Source organism: Poeciliopsis prolifica, unplaced genomic scaffold (genome assembly GCF_027474105.1).
Source record: "Poeciliopsis prolifica strain line A6 unplaced genomic scaffold, Auburn_PproV2 SCAFFOLD003, whole genome shotgun sequence".
In the NCBI taxonomy this organism is placed as follows: domain Eukaryota; kingdom Metazoa; phylum Chordata; class Actinopteri; order Cyprinodontiformes; family Poeciliidae; genus Poeciliopsis; species Poeciliopsis prolifica.
In genome coordinates, this window is record NW_026562378.1 from 5721168 (window position 1) to 5742337 (window position 21170).

General features: G+C 39.1%; 1 protein-coding gene across 1 annotated transcript in view; it reads left to right on the forward strand.

The window, feature by feature from the left end:
- The window catches only part of suclg2 (succinate-CoA ligase GDP-forming subunit beta), a 99417-nt gene that overhangs the window by 11735 nt on the left and 66512 nt on the right, over positions 1–21170 (forward strand). The window contains exon 2 of the mRNA XM_055027339.1: positions 7776–7917. Within this exon, the coding sequence (XP_054883314.1) occupies positions 7776–7917 (142 nt within the window). The remainder of the gene's footprint in view (positions 1–7775; positions 7918–21170) is intronic.

Sequence of the window (21170 nt, forward strand, 5' to 3'; positions counted from 1 at the left end):
CAGATAATTCCTCTCCATTTTAGGCCTCAGCAGTATCATGACTTTCCCATCTATCAGCATTAAACAGATTGGAGAAAAGCTCAAGCTAAAATTGCGACCAGTCTGATAAAAGAGTGTTTTTATTTTGTTTTCTCTAGATCATTCCACTTTTGGGGTCGTCTTAATTCTTGTAAGGTAATTAAATTTTGTCACAACCTCAGGTTGGCTTTGAACGATATTGTTTTTAAAAAGGATGCAGTGATTGTTAAAAAGGGTGTTTCAAATGTTCTTTATTTTTAAAAAAAACATACAGCAGTGGACGAGATTGTTTAAAGAGAAATGAATGGTGCTGTGACTGCAGTCAATTTTAGCATGTTAGCGTTTTTATATTTTGACCAGTTAGGATTTTCAGAGTGACATCAAAACGGTAAAAGACGACAGGTCGACCGGGTCAAGTAAATTTGTTGAGAATTGCTTGTTGAAGCCTTTCCATAAATGATGGATGGTGATTATTGCTCTCAGTCTATTCCTTGTAGATTTGTTGTTGTAAAGGACAGAGTTTAGGTCTGGTAGGTCCCATACTGTTTATTTACATGAGCACACATTAAAGAAAAAAAAAGGACAGAACAGAAAATGTGTTTCTTTGCAAAACATCTCAAAACTTTCATTTCATTTCAAATGACTCAATTCCCTGTTAATGACCAGTTGGCTGCTTACTGAGCTCAATCTGTTTTGTTTTTCGCTCCGTGCAGAAGGAAACGTCTTGAGCAGTTTTTTGTCCTTTACTCAGTGCTAACGAAGGTAACTTTTAGCAGGATGTTTGTGATCTTCAGAATATCTGCATGGTCTGTTTTAACTTGTTTCTAGCTTCTCAAACGTCTTGCAGTACTTGCATTATGTCTGAATGTCTGCTTAAACCTGACAGGACAGGACTGCAGAAATAATATGATGAGAGTTGCGAGTTGTCTGTTTTAAACAAACAAAAAAAAATAGAAGAAGAAACTCAAGAAAGCTTACAGTGTTGTTTTCTTTTTTCAAATTTTAATTTGTGTTCCCCTATAAATCCATAATGCATTATTATGGGTCCGTATGGGAACGCCTGCTTCAGTTCAGGCTAATTTCTGTCTACATTTACAGACACTCCTCCTGTATTGCAGTTTACAGGATCCCTTCTTTAAAAAGATCTGTCTTTGGATTTGGTACATCTAGTGCCCTAGGTTTATTTTCCATTCTCTTGTGTCTTGCCGCAGGTAACTCTCAGTGCCTGAGGGGTCACCTCAAGCCCACCTGACCTCTTCAATAAGCAGTTATTTTAGGATGTCTGCCTCACTTTCTTCTTCTTTACTTTGCTCACGCGTTTTTTTGGGGTGTTGGAGGAGCTCGAGCATTAGGGTTCTAGTTTGATGTTGAGCTGGTGTAGGAAAGTAAAATGCCACAAGTTTTGCGTAATGTATTATAAACAACTGTACTCTAAAAATCGCGCCTGAGAAATCAAGATAAAAGAGCTTAAAAATCATCCGTGCACAGTAGAGTTTAAGACACATTTTAGTTTTTCTTGGTGGAAGACTTTGGATGTAAAAATAGTTTGTCCTCTCAAATCTCAAAAGGCCTTTTCTGAATCAGATGGATCCCCAGGTGACTGCATCAAGGACGGAGATCCTTTGTACTTGAGCCGCCTGTTTCACTACTACGCCATGCCCCTCCCCGCGGCAATAATCTAAGAATTTAAACTTACGCCGTTCCATATAAGCAAGTGAATAGAAAAAATAGAATGACTTATCGTTTTGTTCCTGGTCCATTATCAATACAATAAACACTTAAAGTCTGTCTGTCCATAAATCAGTCATTTCTTATCTGTCAGTCCATCCATCCTTAAACTGACGCATTTGTTCAACCTTCCGCATATAAACTTTGGCCATTGTGAAATAATTTGAAATTAATAATATAAAATTTATTTGCAGGAGCTCAGAAATGTGCTTGACATACTGGAAATGTCCATTTGGAGGGAATTCATCTGTATTCAACAGATACATGATTAATTAAAACGATTCATTTAATTACTTTAACACATACTACCAAAGTAATATTTCCCAGAAAACGCAAATACATTCACATGTTCAGAGATGATTTTTTTTTGTCTGTTTGACCTTGTCTAGCTCTTGGTTTTGCATTGAGGAGAGAGCCTTAGCAACGTATGCAGCAGATGCATGTTGACTCGCCTTGTTGTCCTAATTCGACTTAACAGCACAATAGGTGAAAACCTCTGTGCTATTGTATAGCAGATAGGTAAGTGTTTTTTAGTCTTTAAAATGAGCAGTGCAGTGTTTTGACCTATTTATAATTTTACTATCTCAGCTTGAATGTTGGATCTTCCTGTGACTTACGGCACTTAGTATGAGGCGTTCACAATAGTCCACAACACTTGTGACTCTTTAAATCCCATTTACCCACAACATTATTTATTTAAAAATGAAAACACTAATTAATTTCTTGCCATAAAGTTAAAAGTCCTGCACAACGACAACAGTAAAACAGTTCGGTTAATGCACCACATGACTGCATTAACCGAACTGTGAGCTGCTGCACCAGATTCCTCCTTAGTCTTTGTTGGTGAGGCGACTCACTGGCAGAAAAACTGCCTTCAGCGAGAGCCTTAATGGTATCGACTCACTTTACTTGTCCAAATTTCTTTGCTCCCTCGCTCTCCAGCCAGAGAATAGAGATTCACAAATCAATTTCGCCTGCATACTTCCATACACAGAGCCCCACTTAAAAAAAAGAAATAGAACAGAGCATTTTTGCCGGTGACCCACAATCACTACGACAGCCCACTTTTGCAAATTAAAGCTGCCCAAGTAATTCAGCCTTTTATGTCGCTGCTAAAAAAAAAGAAAAACCGTATCTTCCCACTGACTTCCAGTTACAGCTTTGCATGGTACCTTGGCTTCCTTGGGGAAAACAAACTTGCATTTGGTCAAAATCACACAAAGAAAACAGGCTTGAGCTTTAATGCATCTGTATTTTTATTCTACATGCTGAACTGAATCATTTTTTTTTGTACTTTTAAGCACATGACTATGAGACAATCATTTAAAAAGTCTGTATCGTATGCTAACCAGAATAGAAAGACATTTTTCATTATTTCTTATTCCCTATTCAATGTCAAAGTTATACTTGCCGCATTTCTGTCTGTATCCTCAGCCTAAACCAAAAAAACTTAATGGATGGTGAGTTACAGACGTGGGGAAGTTGGGAGTGGATGTTGTAGGAGCAAAGGCCCTGTGGGAACCTGACAGCAGAAAAATGACTGTAGACTGCAAAACGGGGAAATCCTGTTCTGCAATTCGGCTTGTTCCGACTGTGGGAACATGTTCCCCTTAAGTGAAGTAGTTGATATAAATGACAGGCGGTAAAAATGTATGCAGGGCCATTTCCTCCAAATTCGTTCACAGATTTGTCCTTTTTTCTGTCTTTTTTTGCCTTTTATTTATAATTGCATATTTCTGTGTTTTCCTACAGTTCTTCAGTGAGCCTTTAAACCCATTCATGCTGCTTCAGAAAAGCCCTGTCATCATTATTCTCTATGAATGTTCATCGGGGGCTTCAGAAGCAAAGGTCTACATAAACTTCTAATACAGAGAGTAATAAGTGAAGCATAGTATATTTTAACAGATGAGCACAAAGACTTGACCTGCAGAACCCCCTCACGTATTTTTTTATGCAGAAGATGAGACCAGTGCATATCAGCATGCACTGTTCTTATAAAGAATAAGCTGTTTTGGCTCTAATGAAGTCTCCAGACAGCCTCTCAGGAGTGTTGGAGTGCAGAAACCATGCTAATCCAGTTTAGCACTGACATGACTGGTCTCTGGGTTGCACATTCAGAAATGATGACTCAGAATAAATACATAATCTGACTTGATTATTTGCCCACTGAGGTTGTCCTAAATGACTATTAAGACGACCCCAGATTGGTTAAAGGGGGTTCAGCGCTGGATTGCAAGAGGAAAGTCATAGAAAGCACCACACAAAAAAAGATTTTCATTTTTCAGAGATATGTTTCTACGTGATGAATTTTGTGGCGTATGAGAATGGATTTTTTTTTCTTCTCTTCTGCTGTGACCTGAGACCTCCTTCATATTACCGTCATGCATCCGGCCAGCAAATGGATGTAGTTGATCTGTTGTTTGGGTCAATAAAGAATTAAAGTCTGACCTGGTGGGCCTTTTCTCCTGACATTTTCGAGCCTTGATCCATTTGTGTTTTGCACATCTCAGTGTGTATTATCACCAATATGGAGTATGTTTTCTTGAAAAAATGTGAAGCTATGCCAGCAATAACTGGTTGAAGCTTATCTTTGTGGGGGCGTTCCTACCCTGAGTGGTGTGTGGTTTGAAAAACAAGGACTGCAGTTTGGGAGATTTATCAGTGACCTGCACTTTAATGACGTTACATTTTCTTGTTTAGGTGAATTTGTAAGCGTTCTGATGCTAAATTCAGAGATGGATGTAATTCAGTGAAACACAAAACTTTGCTTGTGTTACCAGCACCACTTGTATTGCATTTACGTTTTTGGCTATCTAGTAAAAATTAACGATTATAAGTTGACTTCCAGATGGTTTATGCACTGTTCATATGTTACTGTTTCCTTTGTCACCCAGACCCTCACACACACCATACAGTGGAGATGACATTTAACCAGTCTACAGCAGACCTCCAGTATTCAGGCGCCCACAAATCGCTAAAAGCCACAAATACCTGGTATCCTCTCTAAAAATGCTTATAGATGTCCGTTTTAATCATTCAAACTCTACATATACCTTAATATGCGCTAGCTGGAAACTGTCTTAACACTACCGCAGTGTGACCAATCAATGTCAAGGAAAATAAATGGCCTTCCCGGATTGGATGCTTTGCAAATGACAACCTATTTAAAACTTCAACAGAGTCCACACCTCCAGCACACAGTCATTTCTGAATATTCAAGAGTCCTGACCTTCTGTACGAAGTGAAGCGTTTTTACCAGGCTACTGAAAACCATTCTGCTCATCATTTATTGGCTGCTGGTATACCACATGCTCTTTGTAGCCCCTTGATCCATATTAGTTTGACAGGCTCAGTTCTGCAGAGTTTTCTAAATTTTATTCCTCAGTTTGTCAGAATTTTGACAAATTTTTATCTTCCAAGTTTTATTGCAAGATGCTGTCATGTTCCTCCTCGATATGGTGGGTCGACAGCACAAATAGCTAACTATTTGATCAATTATTGTGTGTTATATTGCATCATAATCTCTCTTTGTATGTCATACGAATTTCACAAAGGATCTTTCAAAATGCAATAAATCTTGGCTAATATATTCCAAGTTTCATGAACATACATTTTGATGCCAGTAAGACACAGCCTGTTGAACGGAGTGTGGCTGCTCTAGAAGCCCACATCCTTACAGAGCAGGTCTACGATGCTAAATATTTGCTTAAATAACAGATATAAAATTTCATGTTGCGTTCTGTGTTCACATGCTTTCTCCATTAAGTCTGTGCAGAGTGAACCAAAACTGTGTCACAATAGATACAAAAGACTGTCTTAAAATGTTTGTTAAGTCCTTCTGAAACATTTGTACCATTGAAAAACTAAGAAAATCTGTTTATCAAGTAAGTGTACACTGGCTTGAGAGCAATGCATACTCTGCAAAAATTGAGAACTTTGTTCTTTTACCCAAGGCTGCTAGAGTAAAGTTCTTTCTAGCAGGGCCATACAGGACTCCGAGAAAATCTTTATACATCTCTCTAACTGCAGCAGACCCTTCATTTTTCAGAAGTACAAGGTTTTTGATCAGACATCAGACAAGAAAAAGGGTTTTGAACAGAAATGAGCAAAGAACAAGCATGATCTCCCAAACCAAGACTGCAAGAATGACATGGCCATTTTGTCCCTGCAGCCTGAGGCGTTAGAACAAATTTTATTGTTTTTTCAGAGTATGCATTGGCCTTTTATGTTTTGAGTCTAATGTTTCCATCAACTCGCCATAGAAAATCTAAAGTGGACTCTTGAAATGTCATAAAAAAGAAAGATACAAATTAGGCGTAATTAACAAGATGTTGAGCTTGCAAACTAGCATAAGCCACAAATTTTTCTCTGAAAAATCTAGAATTCTCAAATCTGGACTTTTTTTTTTAATTTTGTGCTTCTAGTGAGGCACTGACCCAGCAGTGAACGGGAGCGATCCACCTCTCCTGTCTCAACCTCAAGTTCCTCTCTGCAGCCACTCTAGGCTACAAATCTCCCCTCTGTGCTGATTGTTTGGACTTTGAAATTTTCAGTTTTGTGCTTCCAATTGGGCACAGAATGCCTAAGCAATCTTCAGTATGATTGAAGATTCATACTGAATTCATACTCATTTTGCTAAAGATGTGTTGAAGTCAATGCATTTATTATAAATTGGATGTATGGATGGGGTCATTTTAGCACTGTGAAGACGGTCTCTTTCTTTAATTACATGTGGAAACTTTTGTCATTCCTTTCACTTGAACAAGAAGCCCAAGTTAAGTCAACGTAAAGAAATCCCAAAGCATGATACTACCACCAGTGTGCTTTACTGTCGGCATGTTTGTCTTTCGGCAATATGCAACAATGCTTCATTTGGAGGCGTCTTTTGTATGTCCCGGATGTGTTATAGTGTTGTTAAAAAGAACAACATAGAGTTGCCTTTTATAGATTTTTGTTTCACACTTTCAAGGTGAACTGTGGAACTGTGGGGTCAGGAGCTGGTCACACGGTGCATTATTGTTCCAGTGCGCATCAGTCTGAAAGTGTGAGACCTGGTGCTATTTAGGAGCATACATTTTACACTTTTTTTCTTTCACACACTCTTTGGTCATCAATACCTTTTTGGTCCTGACTTCTAATGTTGCCATTTATTACAGTCAAATGGGGCTTTAGAAACACACAGCTGGGGCAAACTATATGGTTTCCTGTCTGTTGTGGGTTTGTTTAATGCATGATTCAGAAAAGAATAAATTAATCACGTTTATTGGTAACAGTTGACTTTGGTCCAAACCTGCATCAGTCTATATTTTCTCTTATTTATTTCAGAAAGTATATACTTGTATTGACTGTAAAACCATGTGGAGCAACACATTAGAATCTTCTGTTTTGTGCTACAAGTTTTTTATTGTGTTTTCAGATTTATTATTTAAAGGATAATAAAGTTGAAAATAAGCAAATCTGACACAACACAGATCAGACTCAGTCAATTATATTGGATATATTCCACACCTGATATTAATTTCATGTTTGATTGGTAAGAAAACACAAACACCTGAAGCATTTACACACAAAAGCTGAATTTACATCAAAATCCTTTTTTGGTTTTAATTTAACAAACTTCTCCCTTCCTAATGATTCCCTAAAGTTTGCTTTTTTTCCCTCCCTGGTAGCATTTGCATGCATGCACATGTGGCTGCTTGCCAACCTGCACTTCCACCTGTGCGCTCAGCACTGTGAGGTGGTGCAGGGGGATTTTATCTCTAAAGCAGCCCGTGTTTCTCCTTCCTATTAAAAAGCCAATTTCTTTTTAATAGCAGCAACAGCTGGAGCTGACAGGGCCAATGTCTGCTGGTGCAGCAAACGGCTCCTTAGCTGTAATTCAGGTGCAGAACGTGGTTTGGTGGTCCATCATGAGAAACAACCCAACAGTTGGGAATCGTGGTTTAAGTCCTGGAAAATCTTTGTGTACCACGTTAGCTGTTTCCCCATGAAGCAAACTTATTCTCCCGCTTTCTTGTTCGTCCTTCCAGGGCAGTTGGCTGACCCCCAGGAGATGGCTGAACTTGCAGGAGTACCAGAGCAAGAAGCTGATGCAGGACAGCGGCGTGGCGGTCCAACGCTTCTACGTGGCCGACACAGCGTCTGAGGCGCAAGAGGCGGCAAAAAGACTCAGTGAGTAGATAGTGCCAAAGCAGTACGCTGCACGGAGAATCATGAGGCAAGTTTTATTTTTAAAGATCCTTATTGAATTGAACTGCTGAACAAATAAAACATATCGAAAAACCTCAGAAGTGAATATTTAAGAAAGTGCATGGGCCTTTATTAAAGAATATATCTGGGTATGCACAGTTATGGTGAAGCAATTGGTATGTGCAAAATTAATTGAAAAATGTGCATTATTTTTGTTGATTTTTATTCATTCTAGTGGTTATAATGATTCAAGATGTACAATTAATCATTTCTAACAAATTCAGTGACCAATAACGGCAATCCTTACTTGCTAAGCCAGTGGTGCCCAAAGTCAGAGGCCTTCATCCTGCTTCTTTTAGGTCTCTCCCTGGTGGTAGCAACAACCGTCTCAGCATGTCAATGTTCTTCTTTGGCCTTCTGACGAGCCATCATTTAAACTAGGGAGAGAACTAAAACATGCAGGATGCCGGCCCTCCAGGACCCACTTTGGACACATCTGTACTAACAAAGTCCCTCCATTAGTGGAGTCTGTTAGTTCCTGCATGTGTTGACAGCCTGTGTGACAACCACACACTGTTAAGAGAGCAGAACTGTTTTCCTTCTCTGTAAAAATCTCTCACAAGTTCTCAACAGGGTTTAGGTCAGGTAAGAAAGCATGACGTGTCATTATTATTTCATGTGTAAGACCTTCACTGGCTAGCAGTGAAGTGGCGTACTTTGATGCTTGTGGCAGAGGATTGTCTTAATTAAAAATTAGTCTCCTCCAGAAAGATGCAGACTTTTACCTTAATACGTGTCATATAAGTCACTCTTATCTCATTGGTTTTGCCAGATAAAAGCATGAAAATACTTCAAATTGCTCCCTTAGAAAAAAATAAAATGATCAAACCGAAGACCTTATTTGTTGTTTTTAGCAGAAAGTTGTTGTTCTCCATTTGGAAACTTCTGGTTCCCTTTCATTTGGTAATTGTTCTTCAAAACCAATAGATTCATGGATTTTTTTTTTTTTATATCAAAACCACTGATTTAACTTTGATCAAAATTGTACTCTTTAGTCAATAAAATGTACAAAACATTGAAAATGTTTTATGGTGGTGAGATAAGGTCTTGACAAAAATCATCTGGAAAATATTAAATGATATATATATATATATATATATATATATATATATATATATATATATATATATATATATATATATATATATTGTAGCCTCCTGTATTGACTGAGGGATAAACCCGCTCTTTATTTATTTAAAACCAATCTTGGCTTCTCAATATCAAAGACGAAACTGCGCTGCAGAATATAGTAGGGCTGTGTTCAGTGTTGTTCTGTTTGCTACCAGGCTGTGTATAATAAGGTCTGAAGTTTTATCAGCTCTAATCGCATCTTTTGTGCTGTTTATTTCTATGCATGAGCCAGGGTGTTTTGACCTTAGTGACTCTGCCCGCTCTGCTTTTCATCGCAGTGCTTCATCCGCCCTAATTTGTTGCACAACCTCTCGCATTGAGTTTCTCATGCTTTGCATGCGTATTTTATGATTACTGTTTGTCTTCTTGCTGTTATTATTTGCCGTTTGTTGCCTTCATACACTCGCACAGAGCTGTGTGCGGAAGGAGCTGAAATTCCACTTGTTCTACAAGTCTGCAACAATGCGTTGCACTTGCACAAACAAAGAGGGTTTAGCATCCATTTGTATGCACCCGCTCACTGCGTTCTTCTCTGTTTCTTTACTTTCCCTTTTCTACTTTGCTTCTGACACATACAGAGTGTGTTCCTGCCTTTAGATTTTATTCAGCATTGGTTTCTAAATACAGAAACCGCTTTTTTGGAACCGTATCCAGATTGGTTTTCAGCCAGCGAGGTGCCACTATGATTGCCGCCCAGGAAGTCAGGAGCCTGCGGTTCTGACTTCAATGGTTCTGGTTGTGATGCAGAAAAAGATAAACTGAATACCATAAGGATTATATATATTTTCCTGACAGCTTATATTGCTGCAAGGGATGAAACAGAGTGAGAGAGAGCGCGAAAGCTCAAGACAGATGAGTTACTAGAGAGCAGACAGCTTAATGGAAGCCAGGCGAGACATGGGCAGATGGAGATCATCTTTGAACAGCGACTTTCAGATGTTCCCACAGATTCTCTGTTGGATCTACATCTGGCCTTTGGCTGGTCCATTTTGACACAGTAATGTTTCAGGATGGAGATGTTGTGTTCAAATTTGTGTGCAGTGTTCATATTCTACCACACAAAGAATTGTGGATATAGACCAAATAAATCTACTTTATTCACCTCTGACACTTTTGATTTGTTGTGTTCCCCAACATAGCTCATGCCAAACTACAAGTGTGTATAAACCAGCCCAGTTAATTTTACTTTAATTAAACTTCAGTTCATTTGCTTACAAAGTTCAGTTCATTTGGGGAGATGTGAACGCATCCAGACCAAAACAGAAAACTCTGGTTCGTCTACAAACCTAGGTCTTGGTTCAGTTGCAGTGAACTGTTTCAAAAGTAGGAGGGAGACTACAGTGCAAGGCAATCTGGGTAAATATAACCAAAACAAATGAATGAGCGGGAGAAATGGCCCATGGTCTATTGCCAAAGACAAATGAGAAATCCTACAACCACTAAAGTTATGCTCATTCTCTTTTTCAGAGGCTTTTATGTTGTTTCCTTCAGTGGTTCTTGATACAGCGCCTCCACAGGCAAGGAAGGGAACAGATTTTTTTAAAGAGTTTGGGTCGTTTGATAGAGTGCGGTGTGACAGTGAACCACACCAGCTGAAAATGTAACCAATGCCGCAGCTTTGCTCCTCATTGTAATTGTTTCTGTGGAAACACCTGCATTGTTTCCCCTTGGCTTTCATTTTGCCATTGATCCATACAGTCCAAACATTGGTTGTCTGATTGACAAAGGGTCTGCAGCTCCTCCACAGACATTCAAGGTCTATTGGGTGCTTTGCTGAAGGATGCTATCCTCAGCCAGCCTTCTATATTTGCATTATTGCCCGACAATGATTGATTTGTTAAATGTCAGGATGTTGTTCTGCAACCTAAATCTGCTTTGAACTTCACCTCATCTTTATCCCCAATCTGTTCTTTTGGTTCCCATGATCCGGTTTCTCTACTAATGTTCTAAGAAACACTTGAGCCTTTCATAGATCAACTGGATATAAACTCAATCAATCAATCAATCAATCAATCAATCAATCAATCAATCAATCAATCAATCAATCAATCAATCAATCAATCAATCAATCAATCACTTTATGTTGATAAATTGTCAACATTAAACACAGGAAACAAAAAAATAACAATAAACAAAGCCATAATTTGCCAAAACAGGAATAGGCTGAAGCCAAAGCTTATACTTGCCTATCATATTTATATACTTAGCAGTATATATCTTCACATATTCACATCTTTCTGTACACATCTACACAACAAAGTAAGATTTTATCATTTTACATTTTAAGGCTCTTTCAAAGCTCACTAAGAAAAGACATAATTTGAAATCGTCATTCGATTCATTCCACAATTTCACACCAGTGACCGAAACGCATACTGAGATTAAGTTACACAAAGGTGGACTCTATTTATTAATGATGCAACTTCTTAAGGCAGTGGGTTGGACTGAATGCAAAAATACAATGCGCTTTTTAGATTTTATTTGTAAAAAACTGTTTGAAAACTTTGTAAGGATTTGTAGCTTGAATTGAGTCTGGAATTATTATTATTATTTTTTTTTGCATTGTTGAACTTTATTGTTACTGCATGCTGAGATCAGCCACATTGAGCTCTAACCTTTGCTTGCAAGGCATGTTGATCTTCAGAAAAAAAAAATAATGAAATAAAACATAAGACTTGTTGAACAGCTCAGCATCAGGTTTAATTGGCACGCTGGAGTTGGAGCTGCTTAAAATAAGGTATTGTTAAAAATTCCCTGCCAAGATGTGGGAAAAAAATGTGTGTGAATAAATGTTTTCAGTGTTGGTTACCTTGTCCAATAATGCAACTCGGTTCGCCTGCCATGCCTCTGCGACTTCCTTGCACTTCTGCAACCTGTGACTACAGCTGGCTTGCTAATAAAGCGTGCAAATGAGCATCCACAGATGCTGCACTTCCTCACGCTTGCACTGCGTCTGTGAACGCTTCCTCTTGGGCCGCGTTGGGTCGCACAAAGATGCATCAGAGGGGGCAAAAAAAGAAAGAAAGGAAGCAAGATATTTATAACCTTTTCAGTTAGGATTAGTTGGGCCAATAAACGAAGCGAGAATGGCAGACCCGGACTCCCGGGGGCCAACCATGGTTGAAGCTCCGTTTACTGATTTCACCCTGTGGAGGACATCAGGCTTTTCTCCATGCATGAGATCCGTCTGGTTGGGGTATCTGAGCCGACTCTCAGCAACTCTAAGCAGATTTATGGTCAGTACTGGCATCCCGCTGTGAGCTTCTGGCTTCTTGTGCACACACCAGAGTGAGTTAGCCAAGCATTAAGGCGCAGAGATGAATGGGATTCATCTCTTCCTTTAGGCTCACCAAACAATATTCTCCAGTTTTTGTTTTTTTTTCTTTTAAACTCTCACTTAACCATAAAGCCGGTAAGGTGGTTAAATTGTATCGCATTGAAACATTTCTCTAGTCTTCAAGAAGTCAAAGAGCGATGCTTTCTGTTACTGTTTCTAAAAAAACCCTGAAAGAGCCCTAAGTTTTCTATCACAACTTTAAAAAACAGAGCCCGACATGGATCATTGATTTCCCTTTTAACTTGAATGGCATGTCTAGGAGGGAGGTTTGCAGTATGGCAGATGGGTGATGCGTGCCCAGCTAATGGCTCATGGAAAGAAGGGTTTTGATTTCGGCGGCGCCACACTGGGTGAATCCTTCGGGGAGTTATCAGAAAGTCTGAAGCTTTTGTAATGTGCTCTCCGCCAGGACGCTGCAAGAGTGGCAAACTAACCAGCGCTGTCCATCCAAAATCGATGACCCACATCCACCCGTCTCGCACTTGAAGCTTTTAATCTTTCCAGTGTTTGCGCGTGTGTGTGTGTAGCCGAAGTGGTCTGTCTGCAACAAGATGATATGATTTAAGAAACCCAAACTTTTCCTCAGAGGAAAAATATTTGAAATGTGTCATTTTCTGTTGCATTTCTGTAACAGAAATGTAACAGCACACTTACCTACCCTGATTGAGTACTTCCTAGGCTAGAAAACTTCTCACATCTCATCTTTGATGTCAACCTAATGCGATGGACAGACATTTTTGCAGGTTTCTTTTTTCTAAGAGTAAAAGTTATGCTGAACGAAGGGATGAACCAAGCGCCTCCTGCTTGGGCATCAGGTCCCAGATGTTAATGAAACCAGAGGTTGAAGTAGTTTCTGAGCGGAGAAGGGACAGCGAGGCAGTGACAGAATCTCGTTCTTCCACTTCCGTTTTTTTTTTTTCTTCTTCTTTTCACATCGATCGGTTCAATAGGAGTATCAACATTTTGCAAGAATATAGCAGAGATCCGGATTCATCAGAAACAAGCAGCAATATTTCTGATCGCATTTTAAAGTTCCATGTAGCTTTAACCTGGATCATTTAAGACATTAACAACACAAGATTGATGAGAGAAAAACATTGTAACATGATGAAATGCTCAAAAAGTAGATTTTACATAACATTCCCCTATCACTTTGTTAGGCGATAGACTTTTCTCCCGCTATCACTAACAAAATTATACTAACTGGTTAAATAGTGTGCTGTAGTTAGCTGTTTAACACATATGCAGCTCGAAAGCTTGGCACCTTAAAAAGGAAAAATAGTTGGCGTCCCTGTTAGTTTCTGCACATGGATTTCTGTATTTTCTGCATGCAGAAAATATTTTCAGGACAGCGTCATCTTTCTTTCTTTCAGCCTTCCTTCTATTAGATCACCAGTACGCAGAAACAGGTGGGGAAGGTGAAGCTCATAGATCAGATGCTGCTCAGCCCTGCAAAGAGCTTTTGAAATCACCAACTGTTGTTTGAATAAAAATGTTCCTGTGATCCTCTGCAGAAGCTCCAAATGCAACAGAAGGGGGATCAAACATGAGCCAGAGCAGGGGCGTCCAAAATGTGGCCGTTTGTGGCCTTTTGAATGATTCTGTGTGCTTCCACCGTCAGACAAGTTAAAAACTCAACAGGCAAAATAAAATCTTAAAACAAGACAAAGAAGTTCTTGGTACAACACTGATTTCTTATTCATCATATAACTCACAATATTTTAGTTACTACAACATTTAGCTGCCAGCAACGAACGAGAGAAGAATTAAAGTTCTGCTGCATTGCATCAGCGGCACCAGCAGCATCCCATTTCCTTCTCATAACACTCTGTTTTCAGACCGAGGAGAGTGCAGACTGCAGTTTTGAAAGCCAAATATTTCCCTGTTCTTGTTGGATGCAGGGTTTTAGTCGCTGAACAGTTTGGAAGCGTATTTGTTGTATTTTTGGCTGGGCCGCATGCAGCACAGCCCATAATCCTCGGATGTCTCTTTGCCTGTCTGAAAGCAAAGTCTCAGACAGAAAGAGAGAGAGAGAGAGAGAGAGAGAGAGGTTTTCGAGCGTCTCTTTCAGAGCCTGAATACAAATGAAGACTGTTCAGCCACTTTCGCCCTAACGTGTGAGGCGCCTTTTGGTCAAAGGTAATATTACATTGAAGGAAGTTAACTTTCTTTGAGCTTTTTTTCACCCTCACCTCTCAGCAAACAGCAGTGGATCACTATTGTTACAGGAATATTTTTCCTAGTATTTTTTTTTAATTATTATTATTTTATTTGATTCACACAAATGGCTGGTGCTGTTTGGCAGTAGCTAGATTCAGAATATGACCTTGTGACTCCTGCATCTGCATCAGCCTGTGGGTTTAAGATTGCGCTTTTCCAAGTACTGCGCAATGTACTTTTTAGTGGAAAACTTTCCATCACTGACCACGGTTTAGTAGCCTGCAACCTCCAAATATTAGAGTAGACATTTTTATCATTATGGCTTCAAGTATGTAATGTGCAATCCTTTAAAATATATATCTATGCTTGAATTTAACCTCAGTTGCTTGTTTTTCATACGATGCTTTAAATAACAGTGATTTTTACCATGCTGTGTTATGACTGGTATCTATTATGCTGTCTAGAGGGCACTGCTGTGGATGTAAACATATTTTTCTTTCTATTAAAGTTGTTTTTTTAAACAATGGCCATAAGAAGAACTGAGCTAAGATTCTCTTAAATAAAAACAGGGAAAACCATTTTAAAAGTTGGAGCTTTCTCTCAGCTCTAAGGTTTTACATGTAGTTGAAACCAAAAGTTTACATACACTGATTGCATATATATTTTTTCTCACTCTCTGAAGTGAAATCAGACCTAAATCTTTGTTTTAGGTCAGCTAGAAATAGCAAAATTATTTCTGTTTGGTAAATGTCACAATAATGAGAGAGAGATAGAGAGAATATGTCAGAAATGTATTTATTAACCCCTCCAGACCAAAAGCAGCGCCAGCAATCCAGCCAAATTTGCAGAACCGTAATTCCATCGCACTTTGCAGTATCTGAAATATTGTAACAATTTCTCAAAAGAGAGACGTTTCAAAAATATAGGGTTATTACGGTAATTTTATTTCTATGAACAATTCTTAAGCATTCCACAAAGGAGCCCAGTTCAAGGCCTGTATCTCTGTGCCTGGGCCTTTACCTTTTAGCATTTTGAAAATGTTTAACGTTAAACACAAGATCACATCGGATATCGACACATTTGAAGCATCTTTGTGAAGCTGCAATCTAAACCGTCCAAAACTGGTTTTCAACAATATTGATTGTGTACCAGAATTGGCTGAGGGCGCTCCATAACCCAGCAGCATCAAGGTGTATCTAAAGACATCCTTGACATCGTTAGATACACAACGTCTGCATGATGGACACTTTTAAAAAACACAAAGTCTTTATGTTGATGTTTTGATTCCCATAGTTTTTACTCCTCGTTAGAAAAAGATCTTATTCAAATATAGAGGTGTTTTACGCATCTTGAACACTCATACAGATGAAAAAGAAACTTTGCTTACATTCGATGCAGGTTCTTTCACATGCGCGCAAATGAACATGTATCTGTGCTCGCATACCTGCAGCCTGCAGCAGCCACTTAGTGCGTCGCCACCTGCTTGACAGATGCATCTGTTGAGCAAATCTTGATGGATTTCCAGCCTGAATTCTGAATCAAAACCTAATTTTCCCTCCGTCTTCTTGCTACAGACCTCTTTACGTCTCCCATATCTGTTGCCTCCTCTGAAATCATTCATTGACAAAATGGTGATGGAGGGATTTGTGGCTTTTTTGCTGGCTTATCTTAGCTGTATGCTGGCGCTGTGTGATGAATGTGGGCAACATCTACCTGCGCAAATGGTCGCCTCCTATTTAATGAAATAAGGTTGGGGGGAATTGTGCTCTTTTGCTGTTGCTAATCTTCTTGTCCTTTCTTCGACGAACTGTGCCGAAGCTGTTTTATATTAATGTTGCTGCTGCGCTTTTTGGCTCGTTTACATCGACACCGTTTTCAAATTCCTCATCTTCCTCAGTTGGCCTCTGCTCCCGATCTTCTTTCTGCGACGTCTCTCTGCCAGAGTGACGATTATCAGAAGAAGGAAACATTTTCATTTAGTTTGCTCTGCCATGAATATTCAGTGTAAACAGTTTTTTATGCATGACTGTCTAATCTCATGTGTGTTTATTAGAAGGATAGTTAATTTGATATGTCGGCATGCTGAATAATTGCAAGCTACCTTGACACGAAGAGACTCTTTGAGTCAGATGTGTGTGTGACTGTGGAGGTAGTATTGCAAATTCATGATGTTCTGTTACTGTGAAGGAATAAGACATTTACTCGTGGATCTGCTCACGTTCTCAAATGCTACAAATGGAGCCAAATGTCAGAAAGTGCAGAACATTTCGGTTGAGTTTTCCATACTCTGTGTGTGGATTTGTTGGTTTATTTTTTGTGATGCGGCTGGAACTTGTAGAGTGAGTCTCAATGTGAAAAGAAAAACAAGTCAATTTGCATTTATGGAGGATTTTAAGTTTTCTCTGGCTGCGAGTTTCTACTGACCTTTGATCACTGCTGTACATTTAGAGTGTGATCATCACTCTCATTAAGCTAATTAAAATCATTAAAAGTAGTTTTGAAGCCAAGAGTCGCATTTGTTTCAAGCAGCGGACCACCGGCTAGCTACCCAAGCTGATAACACTGCAGATAACCAGCTAATATGAGCCTTCCCTGTGGTACCATAGCTACAGCTTTACTCTATTGTCTCTGTAGCAAAATTAACCTAAAAGCCAAATGAAAACGAAGCATACATAATAATATAAATTTGTTGCTCTGTAGTAAATGCAAATTGATTAAAAATACTCCTGAAGGGAAAAGGAAGAAATCGTAATCCTTCAGTGTACATGCATTCTCTCCTTTCTTCCTGCCCTCCTTCTTGTCTTATGTCCTCATATCCTACCTTCTTTTCTTCTGTTTTTTATCTTCATGCCTTCATTGTGCTCTTTATTAATTTCTTGCCTCTTTTTACCCTACTTTCTTTTCATGTAATAAATTCTTCATAATAACATAATGTGTCTATTCATAAATAAGATTAGATAATATTGCATTATTTTGTTAATGTGTTGTTAAAAGTCTTTGTGTGTTTGTGATGCAGTCCTAATAATTCCCATGAAACTCCTGAAAACCAGATTTGATGATTGAGCCGGCTCTTTGGCTTTATTCATGACCCAGTTTTTTTTTAGACACTTCTCAGTACTTGCCCAGTGATAGAGGTTTCATCAGCATAATTTTCAATAGCATGTTTTATTAAGGCCAACCCATTTCAAAGAGATCTGTGAATAAGCAATGCACAAGTGATTTTTCTCCTCATTGTTAGATCAGACTGTGGAGATTTTTTGTTTCTATATACTCTGATGTTTTTATTATTTTTGTTTATAGAACAATGCTGACCATGGTCAACAGTCACACATGTTGGAGCTTATCTAGTGCGATTAAAGAGGAGAAGAAATTCAGTCATGGCACGTTTGTGCATGCTCTCCGCGCTTGTAGCCCACTTCTATTTCAGATAGCAACAAACAAGTGTTGCTGTCAAAGCACAGAACATAGCCAGAGCAGTCATCGCTGCATATCTCCTCCCATCTCATTCACACTGTGCCCACTGGAGTCTCCTTGTGCTCGCCAACATTTCAAGTGCCTTGTAAGGCCACTTTCATCTTTCCCCTTCAGAAAATGAGATAGTCTCTGGTGAAAAGTGCTGACAGTAGTAGTTAGCGTTGAATAGCGCTAGCTGAATTTTAGTTTCTGCCTTCGTCTGAAGTAGCGCCTATAGGGCCGCCTCTCTTAGAAGTTACGTTTGTGTATATTTGTAACCAGCTGGGACGTATAGAGGTCCTTCATCTCATTGGTCTGCTGGACAAAGGACGTTCAGGCAGCTGCTCATTTATCAAAGCAACTGATCCTACATCAAGCAAAAAAAAGTATATAGGCTTCAAAGGATTATTCATCTTTTGTGGAATACAAGAGATTGAATTCGAATTGCTGCTCTCTTTTTTTTTTTTTTACATTTGGTGCCAGCCATTCAATTCTTCTAAGTGGTTATGATTGCGAGCTCTCCTATCTCCAGTGTTAACACTTGGCCCTCCTTGGAAAACACCATTAGCGATGAGAGAGGTTGAATGATGTTCAGTTCAAACTGTACTAGCACTTCCTGGAAAGCCGAGTTTAACCCACAATGTTGTGCGCACTCTATGAAAATCCATTGACAAATTTACTAAAAATCTCGCCTCCATTTACGTAGCCAAAGTTTTGAACACATATATGCCAATAACTTTCTCTTGAATTGGTTTCAGTTCAAGAAATGAACTGAAATGTGGGTCTTATCCACACATCCCGTCTTTCCCTTTTTATTGACTTTAGTACCACTCTTTGTAAAAACATCGTATCTTCTCAGTTGTATCTTCTACTCTTCCATGGAGTAAAGGAGATGACGTTCCTGTGCTGTGTATAAAAGTATGAAATGTAATTAAAATATTTCACATACATTGCTAAGTACCATATATCATCAATCATCCAGGTGTCCCTCGTTTTCTCCTTCTCTGTGTGTCTCTTGTTTGAACTGTCATCCACCCGGCCGTCCAACTACCAGTCCATCTGCTCTATCCAACAGTCTGTCCATTTATCTATCAATCTATCTGTCATTTAACGATCTTTCTGTCCGTCCACTTATCCATTTTTCTGTCCACACAACTGTCTGTCAGTTTTCCGTCCTTGCTTCTTTTCTTCAGGTTCAATACTGAAACTCTGACCACTAGAAGTATATTCTTTTAAATTCTTAGTAAAGCTAACGTAACTTTAAATGTGTAGGAACCCTAATCACCTCTGTCCTACTGTGTTAGCTAGCACCACATACCTATGGTTGACTCTTTTATAAAATGAACATAGTACTCATTTGCCACTTGGATCACATTGCAGGAGATTAATGAACAAGTGCAGTGGGTTAGATTGAGTGTGCGGCACACGACTCTCACCTTCCTACTCGCTGCAAGGCCTCTGCTGATGGACGGAAATACTCTCCTCTCTCCGTAGGGCCGGCCTGTCACACTGGAAGACTGATGTTGGGCTGCAGTTTTTCTGCACGCACCGCCTGCCAAGATCGTACGCGTAGCACGCAGTGAGGGTAACAGAAGGGTGGAGACAGTGTGTTAGAAAAGGTTATAGACACGGGCCCACACCGCCTCGCCTACCTACCAGGCAGAGCAGAAATCTCTTCCAGGGTTTGTAGCTGACAAAAACATGTGCTACAGAGACTTCTTCACACAAAGATCAGACAAAAAGATAGGTCCATCGACAGACATCTTATGCTGAACTCTACCTGGCTTTGTTATCCCTTACATGAGCAAATGTTTAGGTCTGTCCTGGTAAGTGAAGTTCAACGGGTCTGAAATTGTCTTACCAGATGTAAATGGGCTTTGCTGGGTAAAGCAGGCTGTCTCTCAAAGAGCTGATTTGTGTAAGCTGCTTAGTGTTTCCACCTCCTCATTACACATCCTAACCTATTCATGTTGTGGCTAAGACGTTGAATTATTCCTCTCTCATCCTCTTTGTCGTATTAAGCTGATTCTTATATGCTAGTAGTTTTAGACGTGTTCTTTTTTTGTTGGTGTCACTTGTTACGGTCACTACATAAGGGCAATATGTCAGTGTTCATCCCTACAGGCCAGACTTTGCATTAAAACGAATCAAACTTGTGCAGGATGCAGGTACGCACAACATTATTCATACACCTGACAAATTAGAATTTTTAATGATTTTCCTTTTACCAAGAAGCTTGTTTCTAAATATAGGATCTATGCTTTACATGTGAGACAAGGAACAAATTAGAACAAGTAAAATTACTAACAGTTAATATAAGATGTATGATTTTACAGCAACCAAACCTTTATAGTTGTTGTTTTTGATGACTGTCCAAATCATCAAAAATCTTTACCTCCCTCCACTAATTGTCTTTCATATTCAAACCAGGACTATAGCTGAGTCACTCCAAAGTCTAAAAGTAAACAGTTAAATTAAAGGATGACTTTATCAATATTTAACTGTATAGTTTGTCCTTATGTAAAACAAAATGCGCCTTCTCTGCACTTTGTGTGATAACTCCATGTTCAGAGTACAATTCTTTGTGATTTTCTTGATATGTTTTTATTCCCGTTGCACTTTACATGGTATTTATTATCTATTCTATTCCAGCAAAACCCCTGAGTTGAATGTCGAGGACAGAGCACAGATTTCTGGATAATTTGCCAATAACAATGCCTGCAGGCTGGTCATAAGGAGACTGGAATGACCAGATTTATTTCTTTATAGATTTTCAATTACCAACTGTTTATTCTGCCTTGATGCACAAAATTGCTGCATCATCCTCCACATCTCCCGCAAATGATCCCCGAGCAGATGGACTTGAATGTGACATGGTTGCTGGTTCCAGATGGGCTGGTTTGAGTATTTAAAGAACTGCTGACCTCCTGAGATTTTCCTGTTTCTCTCTGGTTTCCAATGATTGGTTGAAAAATTAGAAAGCATGCATAGAGGCACTTGTGTGAACGAATAGGGAGGCTGATACTACACGACAGAATGGCATTATTAGTAGCTCAGAAAATACTCATTACAACCAAGGTATGAAGAATATTAT